Consider the following 23,645-nt stretch of genomic DNA (forward strand, 5'->3'; position numbering starts at 1 on the left):
GTGGGATGACCAAGGAGCAACCATGTTTCCGTATGGTGGGGGGGCCCTGTGGTAGCGTTGTGGGGGGTGAGGAAGGGTGGGGATCCCGTCTTCATCATCGTCCCAAAAGCCACCCAAGGAAAGCCATCTTGTCCTCGTGTGTGTCACATTCAGGGCACCAAGCCAGGCCGGGGCCTGTTCCTAGTGAGAGCCGCTGTGGGCGGGAAGCCAGGCTCCACCTCAGGAAGCAAGGGCAGCAAGAGCCTGGGCCTCGGGTCCGCTCATTGGTTCCCAGGGCGAGGCGAAGGGCGGGCCTTGCGTCACCGGGCGCCCTGATTGGTTAGAACGCAGCTGGGCCCGGTTCCTCCCTGGGGCCGCACGTGGAGGGTTTGGGAGCAATGGCGGAGGCTGCAAAAGCAAGCACCAGCCTCGGGCTGTCTGGGACAGACGCGACGCAGTGGCCTCTGCAGCGCTACGGCCGCTTCATGCCATTGGGTGACGGTGAACCTCCTGCGCCGGGCCAGGGGAACCGGCCGGGTTCCTCCCGCTCTTGGAAGGTGAGGCCTGAGGGAGGGAGGGCAGCTAGTGCTCCCATCGCGGCGGGCAGGCAGGGAGCCACATGGGACAGAGACAGACCAAAAAGAGGCTTCCAAGGAAGGAAGTCAGACCCGCAGCTGGCGTAAGACATGTAGATATAGACAGAAGCACGTGTGTGGTCACGGAACTGGACAGGAGACGTTGCATTCTGGAGTTTTAGTCATTGAGTGTGTGCTGGACTCCACTCCAGGCGCTAGGGGTATAAGGGAGCGAGGACTGAAACAGTGTCTCCCCAGAGTACATAGCCATTGAACTGCAGAATCTTCCAGAACCAAGCAGCCAGGCATCCCACTCGACCCTGTTTGCATCTTAGCCTTGAGGCTGACTTTCTACCATCTTGGCTAGATGACTTAACACCTCTAACAGCTTATCAGTGGTACTTAACTGCATAGGATTGTTCTGAGCACTAAGTTACTACCTTTGCTGCCAGTTGCCCTGGGTCACACTGGTCGGTGTTGAGTTGCTTTAGGGCTTGCTGTTATAATTGTTTAGCCCTGGTAGAATGCGTTCATAGTTGCCTCAGGTCCAGCTTGACTATTCCATGTGGACGTTTTTGGATTGTGCACACACATGTCTGCCTGCATGTTTGTGAATTTGGGGGGCGCTGCAGAGGCAGGAGTATCCCAAGTAGAGGACACAGAATGTGCGTTGGTCACACACATGCAAGAACCTTAGCGTGTGGCAAAGCCAGTGAGACTGGTGCTTCACAAAAATAGGGTGTGATAGCCGGAAAAGAGGGTGTGTCAGGGAGGGAGGGGCATTTTAATGGGAAAGATCTGAGGGAGATGGGGTGAATTCCTGAAGGCCGCTGGGAAAGCCGTCTTGGCGTGGGAGGCAGGAGGGGATGCTGGTCCAGGCAGAAGGAGAAGGAATTTGGAGATTGGCTTTGGTTTGCTGCCTGAAGCAGCTGGATGGTTGGTGAGTGGAGAACCCTGGAAGAGGAATGTTGAGGTGACAGACGCCAACTTTAACATGTCAAGGGAGCGTGTGGATGGAGACGTTGAAGAGGTAGTTGGGATACCAGTGTGGGCTCACGGGCGGCTCCAGGCTGGAGGGGTCAAGGAGCCTGGGAAGGTGGGAAGGAACCTTGAACTCAGTGGCATGGTCTTAAAAGTTTAATAATGGGAGTGGGCTGGAGGGACTGACAGTGTATGTGGTCTGTGCTTCTGAGAACCTGTGCTCTGAGTGAGGAAGGATGGGATGGCAATGGCCTCCCTCATCCCAGTTTAGAATACTAGAAGGGGGGGGGGGGCGCTCCTCAATGCTTTGAAATCGGTGTGGATCTAGCAGCAAGAAAAGGCCATGCCATGCCTACTCAGTGCTCTCCTGAAGCCTGTATCCTGAGCGAGGATGAAGGCTGAAAATGCCAAAATTGACTGAAGAAAGAGGTCAGTGCAAAGTGACTGATCTAGAACTGGATCTTAGCAAAAGCTGGGGGTGGGGAGCGGTATTTGAAGACCTCTTCAGGTGTGGAGCCCACAAGTCCCCCTCCCCCCCATGTTAAACTCTTTCCTAAGATGCCTGCAGCAGGTGCAGGAGCTCAGCCGCAGTGTGGCTAACTCCTGGTTCTCATCCCCCAACTCTGAGGTGTTGACCTTGTTAGAATGCCCCCCCTCAGGCTGCTAAGCTCTTCATAATCACTTGTAAGGATTGGTGCTCCGGAGCAGTTTTCAAATGCTGGTTTGGTCTGGCACGGAGCCCACGGCCGCAGTGACAAGAGCCAAGCCGGGCTCTGGCGGTGCCGTTGAAAATGGAGCACTTGCGCTTTCCTTTCGCTCTCTGCCCAGCCATCCTACCTGCTGGGAATAGTTTGGGGACCTTCGTCTCTCTCTCTCTCTCTCTTTTTTTTTTTTTTTGGAAATTGAAAGTGAAAAACAGAACTTGTTCTATTTTAGGGGAATTGTGACTATTGTACAATAATAATAATTATGGATGAACCCTCTCTTAACTCCTCTGTGCATTTCTTATTTCAAGATTGGTGGTGCCTGCAGAGAGTGTGTGTGTGTGTGTGTGTGTGCCTGTGTGTGTGTATTAGGCCTAGCCTAGAAATATGTGGAGGATTAAGTGGTTCTGTTTCATTTTTTTCTGGGGAACTTTCACATTCAACCTTGGTTGAAACTATTTTGAGGTGTTTTCATTTTTTAATATATATATTTTCTTAAGCTGTGGGGAGGATCTCTTTTCCTGGTACTTTTCAACATTGTTTAATTATAGGGAAGAAGTGCGTCACAGTGGCTACACACAAGGACAAAATGTCAGCTTGAGGAAAAAAAAACCAAAACTGACTAGTCCAGCGAGGCTTCTCAGAGTTGAAGTCCCCCTGGTTGAGGGGCAAGGTCAAGATCATTACATATAGAATATCTAAATACACGAGTCCTGATAAGAGTCACTTCCCTGAATGTTATTTATTTGAAAGGCAGACTTACAGAGAGTGAGGGAGAGAGAGAGAGAGAGAGAGCGCTTCCACTTGCTGGTTCACTTCCCAAATGGCTGCAACAGCAAAGGCTGGGCCAGGCCAAATCCAGGAGCCTGGGACTCCATCTAGGTCTCCCACATGAGTGACAGGGATCACGTACTCAGACCATCCTCCAGTGTCCTCCTATGTGTCAGCGGGAGCTGAGTCACAGTGGAGCAGCCAGAATCCACAGGAGGCGGCTGAACTTGCTGTTCCATAACTCCTGACCTGGGATTCTTTTTTTATTAAAAGTCAATGCCAGGCCAGTACAGTAGCCTAGCAGCTAAAGTCATCTCCTTACATGTGCCAGGATCCCATATAGGTGCCACTTCATGTGTCCAAGGCCCCGCTTCCCATCCAGCTCCCTGCCTGTAGCCTGGAAAGCAGTCGAGGATGGCCCAAAGCCTTGGGCCGCATGGGAGACCCAGAAGAAGCTCTGGGCTCCTGGCTTCGGGTTGGCTTAGCTCTGCTATTGTGGCTATGTGGGGACTGAATTAGTAGATGGAAGGTCTTTATCGTACCTCCTCTCTGTATATCTGACTCTCCAATAAAGATAAATAAATCTTAAAAAAAAAAAAAATCACTGCCGTGGTGGTATCGCACACTAATCCTCTACCTGCAGTGCTTTCATCTGATTTGGGTGCCAGTTCAAGTCCTGACTGCCTCACTTCAAATCCAGCTCTCTGCTAATGTCCTGGGGAAGCAGCAGAGGATGGCTCAAGCCTTTGGGTTCCTATACCCATATGGGAGACCTGGAAGAAGCTCCTGGCTTGAGACTAGTTCAGCTCCAGCCTTTGCACTCATTTGGGGAGTGAATCAACAGATGGAAGATCTCTTTCTCTATGTCTGTCTCTCTCCCTCTCTAGAACTCTGGCTTTCAAGCAAAATGAAATAAATCTCTTTATTTTAAAGGGATATTTTTAAGATTATAAAATCCTTTTTTAAAAGTCACCATGGAGAGAAATTAGCCGCATTTTCGAAGCAAATAAGGTTTTGTAACAGTAAAAGGAAAAAAGTGTGTGTGTGTGTGTGTGTGTGTGTGTGTGTGTGTAGTTCCGGGAGAATGCAGAGTTGTTGCTTGGACGGTCATATGCACGGCCCTTGTCTGGTATCTGGCCCTGGCTGGTAAAGAGGCAGGCGCTGACTGACTGGGGACAGGTCTGGCAGTGAGGTGAGAACCTGTAGTTCTGATGGGGTTTTGTTTGTTTGTTGTTTTTTATTTATTTATTTTTATTGGGAAAGCAAATATACAGAGGGAAGGAGAGACAGAGAGAAAGATCATTTGTCCCTTGGTTCACTCCCCAGGTAGCTGCAATGGCTAGAGATGAGCTGATCCGAAGCCAGGAGCTTCTTCAGGGTCTCCCACGTGGGTGGGTGGCATTGGGCCATCTTTGACTGCTTTCCCAGGTCACAAGCAGGGAGCTGGAAAGGAAGTGGAGCAGCTGGGATATGAACCAGCACCCATATGGGATCCTGGTGCATGCAAGATGAGGATTCAGCCACTAGGCTACTGCACCAGGCCTGAGAACCGGCAGTTCTTACGAGCTCCCAGGTGACACTGGTTTCATTGACTGAAAGCTGAGCCGCTTTCATAATGCCTGACATGAAATGGACAGCCATGGAGTGACATATGTGAAGTGAATGTTTGGAGTTAAGCAACAAGGAAGTCAGATCCCTAATGAATATGTAAACATTTTATTAATAGGGTTAATATTTAAGCCATCTGTCATTTAAATGGAATGAGCAAATGAAATACAAAGTTGAACTTGATTTTAGCTCCTTGCATCTGTTGGCCCAGTCTTTCTGAAAAGATTATCATCATAGCAGATTGGTCCATTTTATGTATTTTTGTGTCTGACTTAATTTTAGTCTACTAATTTGAGAATAATTTTCAAAGATGATGTTAATTGCAGGTTGCTTTTAATTTAAAATTTCACCATGTTTTTCAAATTCAAAGTACTTCTCAGCCATCCCCTAATTGGTTGAATCCGACACCGATTCCTTCAGTTGGTTGGAAAGGGAGGAAAAAGACCTCATCCTTTACTTTTTATTGGAGGAATTTGAAGAATTGCCCTCCTTAAAAATGAAGAAATGGAGTATGGAGTTTGCGCTTTAACTCGTTGACTGTAGACTGAGTACTGAATTCCCTTTTGCGTTCCTGGTGCCAACACAGCAACCTGGCAGCAGGTGGGTGACTGGGTGGTTCATGAAGGTCAGACTGACCACATACTGTGGTCACTTAAGGGAATGTGCTCTTTGTGATAGGGTAGCTTTGTTTATGTGTTAAGTGTTGGCTTTGGTCTATTTTTTTTTTTAAGATTTATTTATTTTGATTGGAAAGGCAGATCAGATTTACAGAGAGAAGGAGATACAGAAAGATCTAGCATCCACTGGCTCACTCTCCGAGTGGCTGCAGTAGCCAGAGTCAAACTGATCCAAAACCAAGAGCCCACAGCTTCTTTCCAGGCCACAGGCAGGGAGCTGGAGGGGAAGAGGGGTACCGGGACATGAACTGGCACCTGTATGGGATCCTGGCACATGCAAGGCAAGGCAAGTATTTATCTGTTGAGCCACTGTGCCAGGCCGTCATCTTATACATGAGTGGGCTGAGACTCAGAGAAGCTCAGAGTTTTTCCGGTACTTTCTTCTTGTGGAAACAGAACCAGGTCCTGGTTTTCCTGTTCCTGAAACTTGTGCTTTTAGCTTGCATTGTTTGCCGTGGAAAAGTTGCTGTGTCAGGGGAGGAGAGAGTGCGTCCGTTAAGTGGATAAAGGATTTTGAAATTAACACACACAGTGCAAATGATAACAAAGTTGCATTTTGATCTTGGAGGAACATTGATTTGTAAAAACAGTCACATGGCAGCTCTTCTTGGCATGCTTGCTATTTTTTTTTTTCTTTTGGTCTGAACTCCTGATGCTGTGAATCTTACCTCTCAGGTGCAGGCTATTTTTGTTTCCCTGCCGATATTCTTGAAGATCTTTCTGAGACCGGTGCCTTGGAACCAATGGGATGCTCTCAGGTCTCTGGCTTTGGTGACTGTGTCAGGTGGCCCCAGAGCTCCATATTCTCCCCTGAACGAAGGACAGGCAGAGCCTTGGGAGTTCTCCACCCACTGCCTGGTGAACGGCGGCGAGGGCTGATTGCCTGCCGCATGGCAGCCCCTGCAGGGTTGTTGCCTTAAATCCTCACAGCTGGGTCTTTGCCGGCCTCCTCAGGCCAGGGCTGGGCTCCCGGAGTGTCTGGAGTTCTCTTCTGGGCAGTTCTCCCTTCTCTGCCCTTGTGTCCTGTGAAATTTGTTTCAGCTTTGATGATCTCCTGGCCTAGCGACTCTGTCACAGGGGTTCGAGTCGGCATTGCCAGGCCTTGCCTGGGTTTCCCCCTCACCTCTGCCTGGAAGCCCTCCCGGCAGGAGCCCAGGGCAAACGGTAAGGTTCACCTGCTGCTTGTCCTCAGCACCCAGCATCCCGGCTGCGGGTGGTACAGCTTCTTACTTATTCTGGGCAGGAGAGGGAGTTTGGATCCTGGTACTCTGTCTGGGCTGAAGTGGGTCTTTGGGTTCAGATCTATCTTTTTTCCTCCCCAACTTCAGATTGTTGATTGAACAAGATGAAGTAGTCTCCGGTGTACTTAGGGTCCAGCTGAGTGCTGGAGATGCTGAGTGTGCCACTGCTGGGGCCCACAGGCACAGGACTGCAGGATGGGAAGGCCCCGAGGCCGAGGCCAGCTTCCTCAGGGTCGGCATAGGGCTTGGAGGGAAGACACAGGAAGGGAAAAAAAAGAGAATGTGGAAATAATGGTCTCACCCACCTCTCTGTAGCCCTTGACCCTTATCACCCTAATTAACTATGCAAAAAAAAATCATTGAAATAAATTAAAAGTTTAAAAGAAAGGAGTAACAAAAGGAAAAAAAAAGAAAGCGTAGTCTTCCGGTTCCTGCACTAGGCCTCCTCGAGTGCACCCCTGGCTGGGGTGGATCCCTGGCTGACCACTCCTCAAAAAAAAAAAAAAAAAAAAGTACCTTGAGTTCAGTTTGGGAGTCATGTGAGCTCCCATCTGTGCCTTCACTCCCCCAGACACATGTAGTGAGCTGCGCAGGGTCAGGAGCCACTCGGTCCAGGCTTCCCACGCAGTAGGGGCAAGTACTGAGTCACCACTGCCGCCTGCTGGGGTGCGCGTTATCAGGAAGCTGGGGTGCAGAGCAGAGTGGGCGCTTAAAGTCGGGCACTGCAGTATTGGGACTGCCAGGCCGGATGCCGGCCCTCCAGCTGACTCACATGTGCGCTCCAAGGCCTAGTGTGCGGAAGGGTGTGAGGTACAGACACCTGACAGAGGACCGATTCATCAGAGGCCTCACAGTTCATAACATACTTTGATGAACTGCTGGCCATTTAGTCCTCACAGCTTTGGTGGGTCTTGTTATCATGTTATAGACCAGAAGCTGAAAGGTACGACTGGGGGGTTAAGTGGCCTGCCAGAGGTCGCCAGAGAAAAGGAAGAGCTGATTCTGTGACTCGGCCCTTCCTCAGGCCAGCCCTCCTTGCACTGTGTCCTGGCCGCTTCTCCTGGAAGCTGGGGCTGGTCACTAGTTGGCCTTGCATCATGTAGTGTGTTTGCTTTGACCTGTGTTATGTATCAAGAGTTCAGAACAGCTTGGAGTGACAGGAAGGGCAGAATAACAGTGGGTGCAGGTGGACGCCTTTGCCACACTGCAGCGCAGAGTCATAGGCACACCCAGCACACCAGCACCCAGAACCCAGGCCATGCTGCAGTGCAGAACCAGCAGCACACCCCGGCACCGGGAACCCAGGCACACAGCCCTGAGCCTCAGAGTCGGATGGAAGCGGCATTCCTGGAGGCACACCCCGGCACCGGGAACCCAGGCACACAGCCCTGAGCCTCAGAGTCGGATGGAAGCGGCATTCCTGGAGGCACACCCCGGCACCGGGAACCCAGGCACACAGCCCTGAGCTCAGAGTCGGATGGAAGCGGCATTCCTGGAGGCACACCCCGGCACTGGGAAGCCAGGCACACAGCCCTGGGCTCAGAGTCGGATGGAAGCGGCATTCCTGGAGGCACACTCTGGCACTGGGAACCCAGGCACACAGCCCTGAGCTCAGAGTCGGATGGAAGCGGCATTCCCGGTGGCTCATGGGCAACAGGCAGAGTGCACAGCTGCTGCTTCTCATGAGGATTTGCCTGGCACAGCACAGTCCCTGGCACAGCACAGTCCCTGGCACACAGACCCCTGGCTACCCGCTCAGCATTCCATCAGCTCGACTCTCCAGCTGGAAGTCGAGAGTTCTGTTACCATACAGCAAGAGAAGGCGAGGCCGGAAGGGCAACTGGCAAAACTGGCAGTTCTCCACGTGCTTGCTTGCTTGCCTTTGTTTTTTTTTTTTTCCTCTCCTGAATCTGGGAACTGTTAAGAAATGAAGGATTACTCCTGAGTCCGTGCTGGACTCCAAAGGCCTTTTCTAATCATAGCAGCAATAAAAGCCACCAGTATTTAGTGCACAATTACTATATATGTCATTACCCGGGACAGAGCTTGGCAGATGCTGCCAAGGCCAGGCAATCTGCTAATGGCTGGTCTCATCTCCCTTTTGACCTTTCTGATGATTCTAGAACGTGGTTATCATGACTTTTATCTCATGGGTGAAGACCTCGGGTGTACATTTCTAGGTGGCACAGCAGGGTTTGACCCCAATCAAAGCCCCAATCCCTGGTGACGTGTTTTGTAAAGCAGAAGCTGTGAGTGTGAAGTCTGCCAATCTCTGGCCTCCTGAGGCAAAGGGTGTCAGATGGACCAGTCAGCCAGTGAGCTGTGAGCCGGAGTGGCAGATGTCATGAGCAGAATCTTGGAGAGCCTGTGCAAGGCTCATCTGACTCTTTTCCTTGGCCAGGTGCTGTAGCTCTTGGCTTCTCTGAGAGCATGTCCCCTAGTGGGTGACAAGTGACAGGCTCTGTGTGTGTGTGTGTGTGTGTGAGAGAGAGAGAGAGAGAGAGAGAGAGAGAGAGAGAGAGAGACAGACAGACATAGGGTGGTTCTCTCCTGTGGTGGCCAGGGCTAAACCAGGCTGAAGCCAGGAGACCAGAACTCCCTTCCGGTCTCCCAAGTGGGTGGCAGGGGCCCAGGCATTTGGGCCGCCCTCTGCTCCTGTCCCAGGTTCTTTAGCAGGGAACTGGCTCAGAGGTAGAGTAGCCAGGACTCAAACTGGTGCTCATATGAGAGTCCCACATTGCAGGCTGCAGCTGAACCCACTGCACCACAGTGCCAGCCTTGAGCTCTGTTCCCACAGGTGATTACCTGTCCTAAACATGGTAGGTTGAAAAGGCTGCTGAAAAAGAACTCTATACCTGATGTGTTAACTTTTTTTCCCTTGTGACAAAACCATTACTTATTCCAAAGCACCCGTTTATAAATACATATTTCCAGCTTGGAATCCATCTCTGTTCTCTTTCTTTAATAAACAGAGCTTAATTTTATCATATGACTAACGTAGGTTTTGGAGAGGCCCAGGCTTGTTTGCTTAACATGATCTAGACTTTGGACAGACACAGGGTGGACTTTTTCAGCCTGGTGATTTCAGGAGCCCGAAAGCTTCAGTTTAGAAGAAGACCTAAGGGCATGAAAATCCATCCCCTTTGAGAATGTGTTCCCAGACATGAGTGTGAGCTCCGCCCTGGGGTGAACGGGTGCCCCCCGCGGAAAGCCAGCCAGGTAGGCTGAGCAAGCAGCAGGAGACCTGGTAAAGGTGCTTCCTTAACTTTGGTTTGGAAATACCATTTAGGTCCTGGCACTCATTCTGAGCTCGAATATGCCTGTGGGGGTGGTGACGGGGCACGAGACAAGTGCACCCCTCATTATAGTTAGTGATTTTTGTTCTAAAAAATGGTTTTCATTTTGTTAGAGGCAGAGAGAGAAGTAGGCAGGCAGAGTTCTTATCTGATTCGCACCCCAAATGCCTGCAGCAGCTGGGACCTGTCCAGCCTGGAGCAGGAAGCCAGGAGCTCAGTCCCGTCTCCTATCCTGGTACCAGGAACCCGAGGACTGGCACCATCACTGCGACCTCCAGGGGTGTGCATTAGCAGGAAGCTGGGCTTGGGAGCTGGGACTTGGGCACTTCTGCATGAGATGTGGGGGTACCAAGTGGCGTCTGAATTACTGCGTCAGTTGTCCATATCAAGGTCTACAGGAAGTTCCGGAGCATGTATATTAAGAAAGAAACTATACCTGGATTTTAAATTAATTCTGTTTTTCTGCAGACTTCTAGAAGAACCCTGCTGGGTCTCCATGCTTTCTTCTTCACTGTTAGCAATTTCCATTTCATTTTTTTTAATAAATATTTTGTTTATTTTATTGGAAAGTCATATTTACAGAGAGAATGATGTCTGTCCTCTGATTCACTCCCCAGGTGGCTGCAGCGGCAGAAGCAGAGTCTCTCTGAAGCCGGGAGCAAGGAGCTTCTTCCAGGTTTCCCACGTGGGTGCAGGATCCCAAGGCTCTGGGCCAGCCAGAGAGCTGGAAAGGAAGTGGAGCAGCCAGGGCATGAACCGGCGCCCATATGGGATCCTGGTGCATACAAGGCGAGGACTTTAGCCACTAGGCTACCACATCAGGCCAGCAATTTCCATTTCTGTGAGACATCAGAAATGCTGTACTTCACAGTCCGGTGAGCGGTATACAGCAGGAATAGTTTCATTAGTATCGTGCACTCTACTGCCAGGAGCCGGTTGGGACCCAGCTGATGGCCCCTCAGCGGTGTTACACAGCTTTCACATTTGGTAATGCATGAATCAATATTTAGACCAGGGTGCATAAATCTGTAAACACTTTTGGATGGTGGTCTTAAGAGCAGAAAACTAAACCTTACATACATAATCCAGTCCATCCCCATCTGAACAGTATTTCAAACATAAAGCCTGATTCACCTGAGGGTAAATATTTCTATTTTTTTCCACTTTTTTTGCACCGTCTTAGATTCAAATGCACACAGTTTGAAGACAGTATCTGTCTAAACCTTAGGATGAGCAGGCTCAGGACGGCCCTCTTGGTGTGTTGCTGTGTAACAAACTACAGCGGCAGATAGGGATCCACTTACACTGTTTCTAGGGTAGCCCAAGGGCAAAAATACTGGAGGATTTGGCTGTGACAACAGTTTTCTTTTACTTGGACACATTATGTTAATGCAGGCATCCCAGAAACATGCTTTTATTGTCAAAAATTTGAAGCATAATCAAAGGTATAAGAGTGTAGTGAGAACTGGGTAAGATATGAGTGTAGTAGTGTAGTGAATTAAGCTTTCGCCTGAGACAGCAACATCCCATATGGACTCTGTTTCAAGTTCCTGCTGCTCCCACTTCCATTCGAGCTTCTAGCTAAGGTTGGTGTCCTGGCTGTTCCACATCCCATTCAGTTCTGTGCTTGTGGCCCGGGAAAGCAGCCGCAGAGAATGGCCTAAAGCTTTGGATCCCTGCACCCACGTGGGAGACCTGGAAGAGGCTCTTGGCTCTTAGCCTCAGATGGGCTCAGCACCAGCCATTGCAGCCATTTGGGCAGTGAGTGAACAGCAAATGGATGCCCTTTCTCTCCTTCTCTCTGTAAATCTGCCTTTCCCATAAAAATAAATCTTTTAAAAAAAAAGGTTCAAGAAAATAAATGTTCACAATGTGCCAAATAAAGGAAGTTACATCTCTAAGTCTTTACAGATGTGAGCTATCTGTGTTTGGCATCTCTGATTTCAATGTAGGAGATAATACCACAGGATTGGAGAAGTGGCCGTTTATTTAGCTCAATAGCTTGGGAAGCACCGGGATCCGTTATGGGTGCCGGTTCATGTCCTGGAGGCTCCACTTCCCGTCCAGCTCCCTGCTTGTGGCCTGGGAAGGCAGCTGAGGACGGCCCAAAGCCTTGGGACCCTGCACCCGTGTGGGAAGCCTGGAGAAGCTCCTGGCTCCTGGCTTCAAATTGGCTCAGCTCTGGCTGTTGCAGCTCATTGAGGAGGATATCTTTCTGTCTTTCCTTCTCTCCATAAAATCTGAACTGTCTTTTCAATAAAAATCTTTTTAAAAAATGACAAGACATAGTGTTGTACCCAAGTGAGCCAGTTCAAAGGAGCTCCATGCCCTGATAAGATCTGAAAATCCTGGCCCAGCATGGTAGTCTAGCAGCTAAGGTGCTTGCTTTGCACGCACCAGGATCCCATATGGGTGCTGGTTCATATCCTGGTGGTCCTGCTTCCTATCCTGCTCTGTGCTTTTGACCTGGGAAAGCAGTTGAGGACAGCCCAAGGTCTTGGGACCCTGCACCCACCTGGGAGACCCAGAAGAGGGTTCTGACTCCTGGCTTCAGATCGGCAAAGCTCTGGGCGTTGCAGCCATTTGGGGAGTGAATCATTGGACAGAAGATCTTCCTCTCTGTCTATTCTCCTCTCTCTATATCTGACTTTCCAATGAAAATAAATAAATCTTTTTAAAAAAATTTGAAAAAATTGATTGCCAGCAGGGGAGAGTGGATACCTGCCCAAGAGACCTCCAACCGTGAGGCACAGAACAGTGGGGCTTATGAAGGCAAAAACCACCACGTGGGAGGGGTTCAAGGAAAGTGGGCTAAGACATTGAGTTAATGCAAAGCTACCTCAGGGATGAAAAATTACCAGTCATTAACTCTGCAAGCCTTTGTTGCTATACCAGGTAAAACTCGTTTATTTTTTCCCTTAGTCATGCTGGAACAGCCTTGCCAGGGGTTCGAGCATTCTTACCAAGCAGGTTGCAGTTGTCTTCCCCAGGCCAGTCTCACAGGTGGAGGGGTACCTCCCCTGTGATGGAGCCCAGCTCAACACAGAGTCCTTCACGTCAAGCCTATTACTTCAGCTGTCTTAAGACTCAAGTGTTTCTGTCTAGTGGTTGACACACGTAAGAAGGTTCAGAACAGTGTGAATTGTAGAACACCTATGTGGAGAAAGAAAATGTTAACCAACAAAAAGAAGTTTAAGAATAAAAGTTGTGCCAAGTTGTACCATAGTCATGGGGTGGTATTCTGTAATGATGAGAATGAATGTGTGTGCAACAAACATGAAGCCAGATATAAAATAATTGTTTGTGTGACTCTGTTCATGTGAAGAAAACTAAACTGTGATGTTGGAAATTGGGGCAGGTGTGGCCAGGGCCCTGGCTCAGGCCCTGTGTCGCTGCTGGCCACGATGTGGTGGCTTTGTTGTCCTTGAGCTTGCTGTATATACTTTTGACCAATGTGTTGCTTTCTGAAGATTTATTTATTTGGAAGGCAGAGTTACATAGAGAGAGAGGGAGAGGTGGATCTTTGCTCTGTTGGTTCACTCTCCACATGGCTGCAGTAGCTGGAACGAGGCAGGTCTGAGGCCAGCAGCTTCTCCATCTCCCACATGGGTACGGAAGCTGGGACTCGAACCGGTGCCATGTGGAATGCCAGTGCTGCAGGAGTCACGGGAGCAGATTAGGAAAGCTGTGCTTCACCCACAGCACCCTTCTGGTCCAGTGATTCCAAGTGGCCACAAGACACGTGAGATGATCCCCTGAAACAGTGTCCTGTGAGGAGTTCTCAGAAGCTCACTGAGATATGTATTAGGTAAAACTAGGCATGACTTTCCATGTTTTTTGCACCAAAATAAACTTTTAGTTCCATTCTCCACTTACTTTGTGAAATACTCCCCACAACAGTTCCCAGAATAACAACCATGGAAGAAATTAATATGGAGCTCAGTATAGCACCCTTCCCCTGCCCCCGACATCTACGTCTGACGTTTGGAATTAAAAAGGAATGAACGAAAACTCAGTAGGGAATCTTGAATTTCAACATAGCATTGAGGCTCTCAATGCCACGAAATTATAAGATAGAGTGTTATTTCTCGATAGAATGCAGCAACTTTAAAAAAATACACGCAAGTTATTGGGGCTGGCATCGTGTTGCTGGAGGCTAAACTGCTGCTTGCAAGGCCTGCCACCGGCCATGAGGTCGGGTGAGACCTCCTGGCTCCTCCCTTGAGCCTGGCCAGGACTTGGCTGTTGAGGCTGTCTTGGGAGTGGGGACCGGGGTGAACCAGCCGATGAAATATCATCGTCTCCCTCTTTCCTACCTCCTATCTCTCTCGTCTGTTCTCTCTCTTCTCTCTCTCTTTCCCTCTGCCACTCTGTCTTTCAAATAGTTAAATCTTAGAGATATGCTTGAGTTGAAGGTGTGTTCATTTAGATCGGGGTGGAGAACCTTTTGTCTGCCAAGGATCATTTAGATGTTTATAACATGAACCATGCAAAATTATCACCTTAAAAACAACACACTACTGGGCCCAGCGCAGTAGCCCAGTGGCTAAAGTCCTCACCTTGCAAGCACTGGGATCCCATATGGGCACCGGTTCTAATATCATCAGCCCCACTTCCCATCCAGTTCCCTGCTTGTGGCCAGGGAAAGCAGTTGAGGACGGCTCAAAGCCTTGGGAGCTTGCACCCGCGTGGGAGACCTGGAGGAAGTTCCTGGCTCCTGGCTTTGGATTGGCTAATCTCCAGCCTTTGTAGCTACTTGGGGAGTGAATCAATGGATGGAAGATCTTGCTCTTTTTCTCTCCTCCTCTATATATCTGACTTCCAATAAAAATAAAATAAATCTTTAGAAAAATAACCCACTATAGACTTATTGAATTTTGAATCCCATCTCTGCCGTTGGCTGTGGTGGGGCCAGGCTGAGTGAGTTCCCAAGATTTACATGATCCAGGGGCCAGATGTTCTCCACCCTGGGAACTTGGCGAATCAAGGCAAGTCTGTAATTTATTCAGCAGGATGCTAACCTCCCAGTGTTCATGAAAGAGATGAAAATCACCTCTCAATTGAAGTCCCCTAAGTGCTTTGTACCTATCCATCGCGGCCTCCCTGGGGCCTGCATTGGATCGTCCCAATCCCGCACCATCACTCAGCAGATTGGAATGACAGACCAAGCAAATGAGGCAACTGCGTGTAATGGGAACAAACCCGAGTTTCTCATCTAGGCTCAATAAAAGCATGGGATCATGGGATTTGCCGGCACAGGAGGCAACACTGCAGCAAGTTTTACTGTTTCAGATGGAATTCTTCCCATGCTGCACTTCTGCCTGTAGCCCAAGAGGTCAGAAAGACCTGGAAAGGATTAGACCCTAGCAAGAGGACTTGGGGTGCTCGTGGCACCATGTTTATTTGGAAGATGGGATGAAAGAAGTGTGGGGGGTGGAGAGAGGAAAGAGAGAGTCTATCTGCTGGTTCCAGAGGCTGCAAAGGTCAGGCCTAGGCCAGGCTGAAGCCAGAAGCCATGACAGAAACTCCATCTGGTTCTCCCACGTGATTGTCAAGGATCCAAGCACTTGGGCCATCCTTCACTGCTTCCCCAGGTACATGAACAGGGTACTGGATTGGAAGTAGGGCAGCCAGGATCAAACTGGTGCTCCAGTAAGAGATGCTAGTGTGCCTGGAGCAGATTAATGCACGCACTACATTGCCAGCCCTGTGGCCCCATGCTTCAGGAGTGACATTGACGGGCCCAGCATGATAGTGTAATGCTAAGGTCCTCGCCTTGAACATGCCGGGATCCCATGTGGTCGCCAGTTCTAATCCCAGAGGCCCTGCTTCCCATCCAGCTCCCTGCTTGTGGCCTGGGAAAGCAGTCAAGGACAGCCCAAATCCTTGGGACCCTGCACCCGCGTGGGAGACCTGGAAAGAAGTTGCTGGCTCCTGGCTTTGGATTGGCACAGCACCAGTCGTTGTGGCCACTTGGGGAGTGAATCATTGGATAGAAGATCTTCCTCTCTGTCTCTCCTCTTCTCTGTACATTTGCCTTTCCAATAAAATAAATAAATCTTTTCTAAAAAAAAGTGACATTGACAAGGGAATGCCCTGGCTCTGAGGGTTATAGAATGCAATTATGTGGCTGAAGACATGGGCACCCTGAAGTCCCACAGCAGCCCTGGGAGGCCTCATCTTTGTTTCACAGAAAGGAAATAAGAGTAAGAGAGAATATGTGATTTAGCAAACTGACAGAAGAGGACTCAGGACTCACAACTCTGAACTTAGTTTGCTACTCCTTTTTTTTTTAATGTTAGCAGAAGACTAAGGTATGTGAGCAAAGGGAAGAGCCATACTTAGAGGGACTGCAGGCCTATCTGGGGGAGGCTTGGAGTCAACCCTTTCTGGGTCTGGATGCACGTGGGGCAGGTGGCTGGGGGTTGGATAGTGTTGTCTGGGAAGGGGTGCAGGGCCCAGGAATTTGCTGTCTGCCTGATATTTTACCCATTAGGGAAATCTTGAAAACAGCATGACCTCAGGGTTGCAATTCAAGTGTCCGGTCTGGGCATCTTATCATGAAGGTGTAACAGGCTCTAAGTCATCACATGGCCATGGTATTATTTTTGTTTCAAAATATTGGTCTTGATTTTTAAAAGCCTGGCTGTTATAACATTCATATATATGTGGATATATGCATAGCTAGGTAGCTGGAGAAACTTGAAGCGCTAAGAAAATGCTGACAGGTTGAATGGCTACATCATGCCTTTCTGAGTATTACAGAAATATTTTTACATCTCTCTCCTCCTAGGTTTTTGAGTCCAGTGAAGAATCCGGTTCCATTGTTCTCACCATAGTAATATCGGGTCACTTCTTCATCTCCCAAGGGCAAACACTGCTGGTAAGTTGGCGGCAAGCAGTTACCAGGAATGTCTGTTTCCTGCCTTCTTGGCTTCCGGTTCCTCTAGTGGTCTCATGCCTCCCCGGCCTCAGCAGAAGCCGTCGGGTTGGACAGGCTTGGAGTTTGTCAGATGTGCTGGTGTGGTGGTGGGTGGGCACACAGGTGCCCTGAATGACGCCACCCTAGAGGATTTTGCTGAGTCCAAGTAGATCCAGGGATCACAGAGAACCATTGTGATCAAGGATTCTTTTTTTTTTTTTTTTTTTGGTATAAGAATTTATCTATTTGTGTAAAAAGCAGAGTATCAGAGAGCAAGATATCTTCCATTTGCTGGTTCACTTTTCAAATGGCTGTGACAACCAGGACTGGGTCCAGCCAAAAGCAGCAGCCAGGGGCTCTATCCGATCCCGCACATGGGTGGCAGGAACCCACACATGTGAATTTTCACCCGCCATTTTCCCAGGCGCATCAGCAGAAAGCTGGGTAGAAAGCAGAACAACCAGGACTAGAGTTGGTGTTCTGATATGGGTGTTTAACCCCTGGTGAAGAATTCCTGTAAGAAAAGATTTATGTGTTTGAAAGACATGTGTGAGAGAGACTGCATGAGAGAATGAATGACTGGCTTTCATCCACTGATCTGGTCCCCAGTTGGCTGCGCCCATGTTCGGCCAAGCCAGAAGCAGAAGCCAGGAACTGCAGCCTGGACTCCACGTCGCGTCCTGCTCCCCTGTTGACCGGCGACTCTGACTCAGCTCCCTCAGTGTCTGTCCCATTCCTGCACTTGGGGTAAATACAGTGACGCAATGCTAGAGAGAAACTGAGTTTCTCTAATTCCAGGGTGTGCTCCCTCCTGATAAATCCAAAGCCGCCTCTAACTCTACACTTGAGACTCAAGTTCACGATGGAATGAGTATTCGGAATTCACGCATAGTTTTTCTGTGATCATTTTTTTGGGAATTTTTTTTAAGAACTCTCATATTTTTAGTGTTCAAGAGATTTTTGGATAAAAATAAATTGATCTTTTTTTCAGTATTTATTTGTTTGAAAGGAAGACTTAGAGAGAAGGAAAGACAGATTTTCTACCCACTGGGGCTGAGCCAGAGGGAAGCTGGGAGCTTCTTCTGGATCTCCCACCCAGGGTCCAAGAACTTGGGCCATCCTCTGCTGCTTCCCCAGGCACAGGAGCAGGGAGCTGGATCGGAAGTGGAGCGGCCAAGACTCAAACCAGTGCCCATATGAGATGCTGGTGCTTTACCCACTGTGCCATAGCATTGCTTCCCCACCCCGCCCCGGTTTATCGTTAAATTCCATTTTATTTGAAATACTTGGTGTACATACGTAGTTTCAGTATTAATGTTGTCTTAATCTTTAGATGTTCTTTTAAACTTATACTTCAGAAAGCAAAGGGAATCAGAGTGACTGGAGTAGAACTGGTTCACCCTCCCAGTGCCTGTGATGGCCAGGGCAGGGCTGCAGTGGGGAGCAGGGCGCTCAGGCCATGTCTCCCACGTGCATGGCCAGGACCCAGTCACCTGAGCCTTCACCACTCCCTGCAAGGATCTGAGTTGGCAGGAAATTGGAGTCAGGGGCAAGGAGTCAGTCGGAGAGGGATGTCAAACGCCTGTCCCTGGAATCTTTCTGAAAAGGCACCTCTCTTGAGGTCTGATGGACGTCAGATAAGGCTCACTGATGTGAGTGTTCAGTTTGTTGCCCTCACAGATACATGCAGTCATCCCACCCACCTCTTGCTCATGACAAGCAGAGCATTGCGGCTCACCCAGACCCCTCCCTGTGCCCGTCTGCACCCAGCTCCTCTCCCACCTGCAGCGACCAGCAGCCGTGGGGCCACCACCTGTCACCGTAGTCCTACCTGTTCTTGTGTGAAAATGAATTTCTCGGAGGGATTTTGCTTAAAGTGACAGACAAGATGACGTGGTTTTGCTTCACTCTGAGCAGCACAGTGTCTTGAAGCGTGTATCACGTGATAGAGTGACGAGATCCAGCCAATTCGTGTGTGCATCACCTCAGAACAGTTGAGTCTTTTCTAGAACATCACAGAGAGGCGTCGCCTGCTTCACTGCCTGTCGTATCTGGTCTTCCACTAGCATCGTGTTTTTGTGTTTTGTCCACGTCTGCTGTGTGTTACCAATAGTGCCTTACCTGGAGACACCTGACTGATTATCCATCCAACCGTGGGTGGACGTTTGGAGCATGTCCAACTTTGGGGCTCTTACACCTAGCACTGTTCAACATACAAGCCTTTAGACAGGCCCATGTTAGTGTTTTTGCATGATGGGTGTCCAAGAAGGGAACTGTTAGATTGTTTGTTTGTGTATGTTTGTAAGAAACAAATTCCCTTGGGCCCGGCGGCATGGCCTAGCAGCTAAAGTCCTCGCCTTGAAAGTCCCGGGATCCCATATGGGCGCCGGTTCTAATCCCGGCAGCTCCACTTCCCATCCAGCTCCCTGCTTGTGGCCTGGGAAAGCAGTTGAGGACGGCCCAATGCATTGGGGCCCTGCACCGGTGTGGGAGACCTGGAAGAGGTTCCTGGTTCCCGGCATCGGATCAGCGCACATCGACCCGTTGCAGCTCACTTGGGGAGTGAATCATCGGACGGAAGGTCTTCCTCTCTGTCTCTCCTCCTCTGTGTATATCTGGCTGTAATAAAATGAATAAATCTTTAAAAAAAAAAAAAGAAACAAATTCCCTCTTTATATGGGCACCACTGCATCCCATGCATGGCCTCACCTGCCGCCGATCTTTTCAATCCTAAAACTATCAGAGTGGGCATGTGGTCCAACCTCAGGTTGGCTTAGATGTGTGTTTTCTATATGGGTGTCAGTTTGCATCCCGGCATCCCTGCTTTCCATCCAGCTCTGGCTTGTGGCTTGGGAAGGCAGTCAAGGATGGCCCAAAGCCTTGGGACCTTGTACCCACATAGGAGACCCTGAAGAGGCTCCTGGCTCCTGGCTCCTGGCTTTGGCTTGGCTCAGCTCCGGCCATTGCGGCTGCTTGAGGAGTGAATCAGCGGATGGAAGATCTTCCTCTCGTCTCTCCTCCTCTCTGTATATCTGACTCTCCAAAATAAGTAAATAAATAAATAAATGAAGATGCGTATTTTCTAATGGCTAATTATGCAGGGCATCTTCCTACTGTGTTTGATTTTTTTTAAAGATTTATTTATTTTTTATTACAAAGTCAGGTGTACAGAGAGGAGGAGAGACAGAGAGGAAGATCTTCCGTCCGATGATTCACTCCCCAAGTGAGCCACAACGGGCCGATGCGCGCCGATCCGAAGCCAGGAACCAGGAACCTCTTCCAGGTCTCCCACGTGGGTGCAGGGTCCCAATGCATTGGGCCGTCCTCGACTGCTTTCCCAGGCCACAAGCAGGGAGCTGGATGGGAAGTGGAGCTGCCAGGATTAGAACCGGCGCCCATATGGGATCCCGGGGCGTTCAAGGCGAGGACTTTAGCCGCTAGGCCACGCCGCCGGGCCCCTCCTGTGTTTATTTGCCTTTTGTATGCACTGTTGTGAATGTGTACATGGCTTTTAGCCATTTTGAATTGAATTGTTTGCCTTCTAGTATTTGGATTGTAGATGCTTTTATTCTGGGTGGAACTCTTCTATCAAAAATGCGTTCTGAAAATATGTCAGTTTGTGGCTAAGTTTTTTTTTTTTTCCACTTCTGGTGTCTTTTGGAAAAGTTTAAAATTTTGCAGTTGCATTTTTCCTCCTAACAGTTCATGTCTCCTGCACTTGTATCTTCCCCAGGTTGCCAAGAAATTATTCTGTTTTCTTGCAGAGCTCTTACACAATTTAAATGTCTAGTTTGATCTGTGGTCTGATGTGAAATGCTGAGTATTATTTAATAATGATGTTTATTAATATTTTAATATTTTGGATAGACTCCTCTTACTGTCAGCTGAAGGTGGTGTTGATAAAAATGACTCGATTGTGGACTGTGAGCTGGATCTTAGGGAATTTGCTTCTGGAATCATTGAATTGAGTTTGAATCTGTAAAGAAATTCCTGGGTTTGCATTTGTCTTTCTGCATATGTCTGTCAGTTATCCCAGCACCGTTTATTGAAGAGACAGCCTTTCCTCAGTGAGCTCCCTGGACCCGCTTGTTGAAAGTCAGTTTGCTAAACAGGCACTGGGCAGTGTCTCCTGTCTATTGATCTGCCCTGTTGTTGACTTTTACTTTACTGTGACTTCTCCAACTGTGCTCTTTTTCAAAGTTGGTTTGGCTCTCCTCAGCAATTTGTATCTCCACATGAGTTTCAGGGTGAGCCGTCCCACACAAAAAGCTTGCCAGCATGGCTTGTGCTGTGGTTCAACAGGCTAATCCTCCACCTACTGCTGTGACATCAGTTCATATCCCAGCTGCTCCACTTCCCATCCAGCTCCTGCTTGTGGTCTGGGAAAGCAGTCGAGGACGGTCTAAAGCCTTGGGACCCTGCACCCGCGTGGGAAACCTGGAAGACGCTCCTGGTTTTGGAGTGGCTTGGTTCTGGCAGTTGCAGCCATGTGAGGAGTAAACCAGTGGATGAAAGATCTCTATCTCTCCTTCTCTCTTTCTTCTCTGTCTCTCTATGCACATCTGCCTTTCAAATAAAAATTAACCTTAAAAGAAAAAAGCTTGCTGGGGCCACATTGAACATGTTGTAGTGAATCTAACCCCCTGGGAGCACCGTGCACTCGGTTTATCTAAGTGCTCTCAGCAATATTTTGTGGTTTTTGCACAGCTTAGAACTTGCATATACTTTGCGAAATTTATCCGTAAACCTTTCATGTATTTTTTGTTTTGTTTTTTAAAAAGTCACAAGTATCTAATAGAAATGTTGAAACAATCAACTTTGGTTTTTTTTTTAAAGATTTATTTATTTTTATTACAAAGTCAGATATACAGAGACGAGAGACAAAGAGGAAGATCTTCTGTCTGATGATTCACTCCCCAAGTGAGCCGCAACAGCCATAGCTGAGCTGTTCTGAAGCCAGAAGCCAGGAACCTCTTCCAGGTCTCCCACGTGGGTGCAGGGTCCCAATGCCTTGGGCCGTCCTCTCCTGCTTTCCCAGGCCACAAGCAGGGAGCTGGATGGGAAGTGGAGCTGCCGGGATTAGAACCGGTGCCCATATGGGATCCCGGGGCATTCAAGGCAAGGACTTATAGCCGCTAGGCCACGCCACTGGGCCCAGAAACAATCAGCTTTGATGTATTGAACCTGTGTCCTGGGAGCTTGCTAAATTCTTCCAGCAGTCCCATAGCTTTTTGTGGATTTCTTGCGGTCTTTTCCGTGCGCGTTACCTGCAAATGAAGACAGGTTTGCGCTCCTCCTTTGTGCCCTGTACGCTCTGCCCATGCCCTCTACCCTGCTCCCTGGGCGTTGCTGAGTAGCAGGGCGGCCTTGCTTCCAGTGTGAGGGGACAGCACGGAATCTGTCCCCGTGGAGCTTAGCTCGTGTCCTCCATGGGCTCTGTTTGTAGACACAATTTCCAGGACTGAGGAAGTTCTTCCTTTGAGCTTCTGATTCTTTGTTTTTCAGCAAAAGCTGCACACATGCTTAAAGTGTACAGGTGACGTTTTGATATACAATATGACATGCTTATTGACATCAACCTAATCAGCATATCACCTCATGTAGGTGCTGTTGTGTGTGCGCGTGTGTGAAGGGGAAGATGAAAACACTAAGGAGTATTGCCTTAGTAAATTACAGGCTTATAAAGCAGTATTGTTAATTATAGTTGCCACATTGCACAGTAGGTCATAGACATCTGTTAGCCACTGATAGGTCTTTTTTTGGAAAAATATTCAGGTCCTTTGCCCCTCCCTCCTTTTTTTTTTTTAAGATTTACTTATTTATTTTGAAGTCAGTTGTACAGAGAGAGAGATCTTCAGTCCTCCAGATTGCTCCCCCAGATGCCTCCAACTGCAAGGACTGAGCCAGGCTGAATCCAGGAGCCAGGTGCTTCTTCTGGGTCCCCCATGTGGATTCAGGGGCCCAGGCACTTGGGCCGTCCTCGGCTGCTTTTCCCAGGTCGTTGGCAGGGAGCTGGATGGGAAGTGGAGCAGCCGGGACATGAACCTGTGTTCATCTTGGATGCTGGCCCCGCTTTTTCCAGGTTATTTGTCTCTTTTTTTGTTATTGAGTTGAGTTTGTTATATATTTTGGGTGTTTGCCTCTTACCACATTCATTGTTTGCCGATACTCTGACTTCTTCCATAGGTTGCCTTTTCATTTTGTTGATTATTTCCTTTGGTGTGGTTTGTTGCATTTTAAATAATGAGTAGTTGGATTTTGTTTGGAGGTTCTAGCAGGGGAGCGCAGCTACTCGTATAGCCTTGACCGAAGACCGATCCTCCTCTAGCTGGGATGGTCGTCCTCTTCGACCGAGCGCGCAGCTTCGGGAGGGGCGCACATGGAGCGGTGAGGGAGGTAGGGGACACCTGCCTAGCCAGACAGATCAGCCGAATCAACACTGGCGATCAATGGGGTGACAGATATCGCAGCCAGATCGCCCTCACATCCAAGTAGTTGGATTTTGTTGAGTGCCTGAACTGCATCTTCATGTTTTAGTTCTGCTAATATAATACATTTTAAAGAAAGATCTTACTAAATCAACCTTTACTGTACAAGTATTCAATGTTTTAAACTGTGCATATGATAAAATAATAACATATTTAGAAAGCGTTTTGCCCTGAGCATCAAATAACAGCTTTTTGTCTGTCCATACAATGAAGTTGCAGTATTTTCTAGATTTGACCGGAACCAGCACATTAAAAGAATAAGCACATTTGAATTCTAACTCATTTCTATTGGAATTTTATGTTGCTAATACAGTTATACACCACCCTCATATTAATATCTGGGTCATGATAATATTTTTAGAATCGTTCTCATAAAAAGTAGAGACAGGATGGCCATTTAAAG

General features: G+C 48.7%; 1 protein-coding gene across 2 annotated transcripts in view; it reads left to right on the top strand.

The window, feature by feature from the left end:
* The first annotated feature begins 336 nt into the window (after positions 1-336).
* REC114 (REC114 meiotic recombination protein) overlaps positions 337-23,645 on the top strand; it is a 75,972-nt gene continuing 52,663 nt past the window's right edge. For both annotated transcript variants that reach the window (XM_058665455.1, XM_058665456.1), the window contains exons 1-2: positions 337-536; positions 16,626-16,715. In XM_058665455.1, coding sequence (XP_058521438.1) covers positions 378-536; positions 16,626-16,715 — 249 coding nt within the window. In that variant the 5' untranslated portion in view covers positions 337-377. The remainder of the gene's footprint in view (positions 537-16,625; positions 16,716-23,645) is intronic.

The sequence above is a fragment of the Ochotona princeps genome, chromosome 6 (assembly GCF_030435755.1).
Source record: "Ochotona princeps isolate mOchPri1 chromosome 6, mOchPri1.hap1, whole genome shotgun sequence".
Classification (NCBI taxonomy): domain Eukaryota; kingdom Metazoa; phylum Chordata; class Mammalia; order Lagomorpha; family Ochotonidae; genus Ochotona; species Ochotona princeps.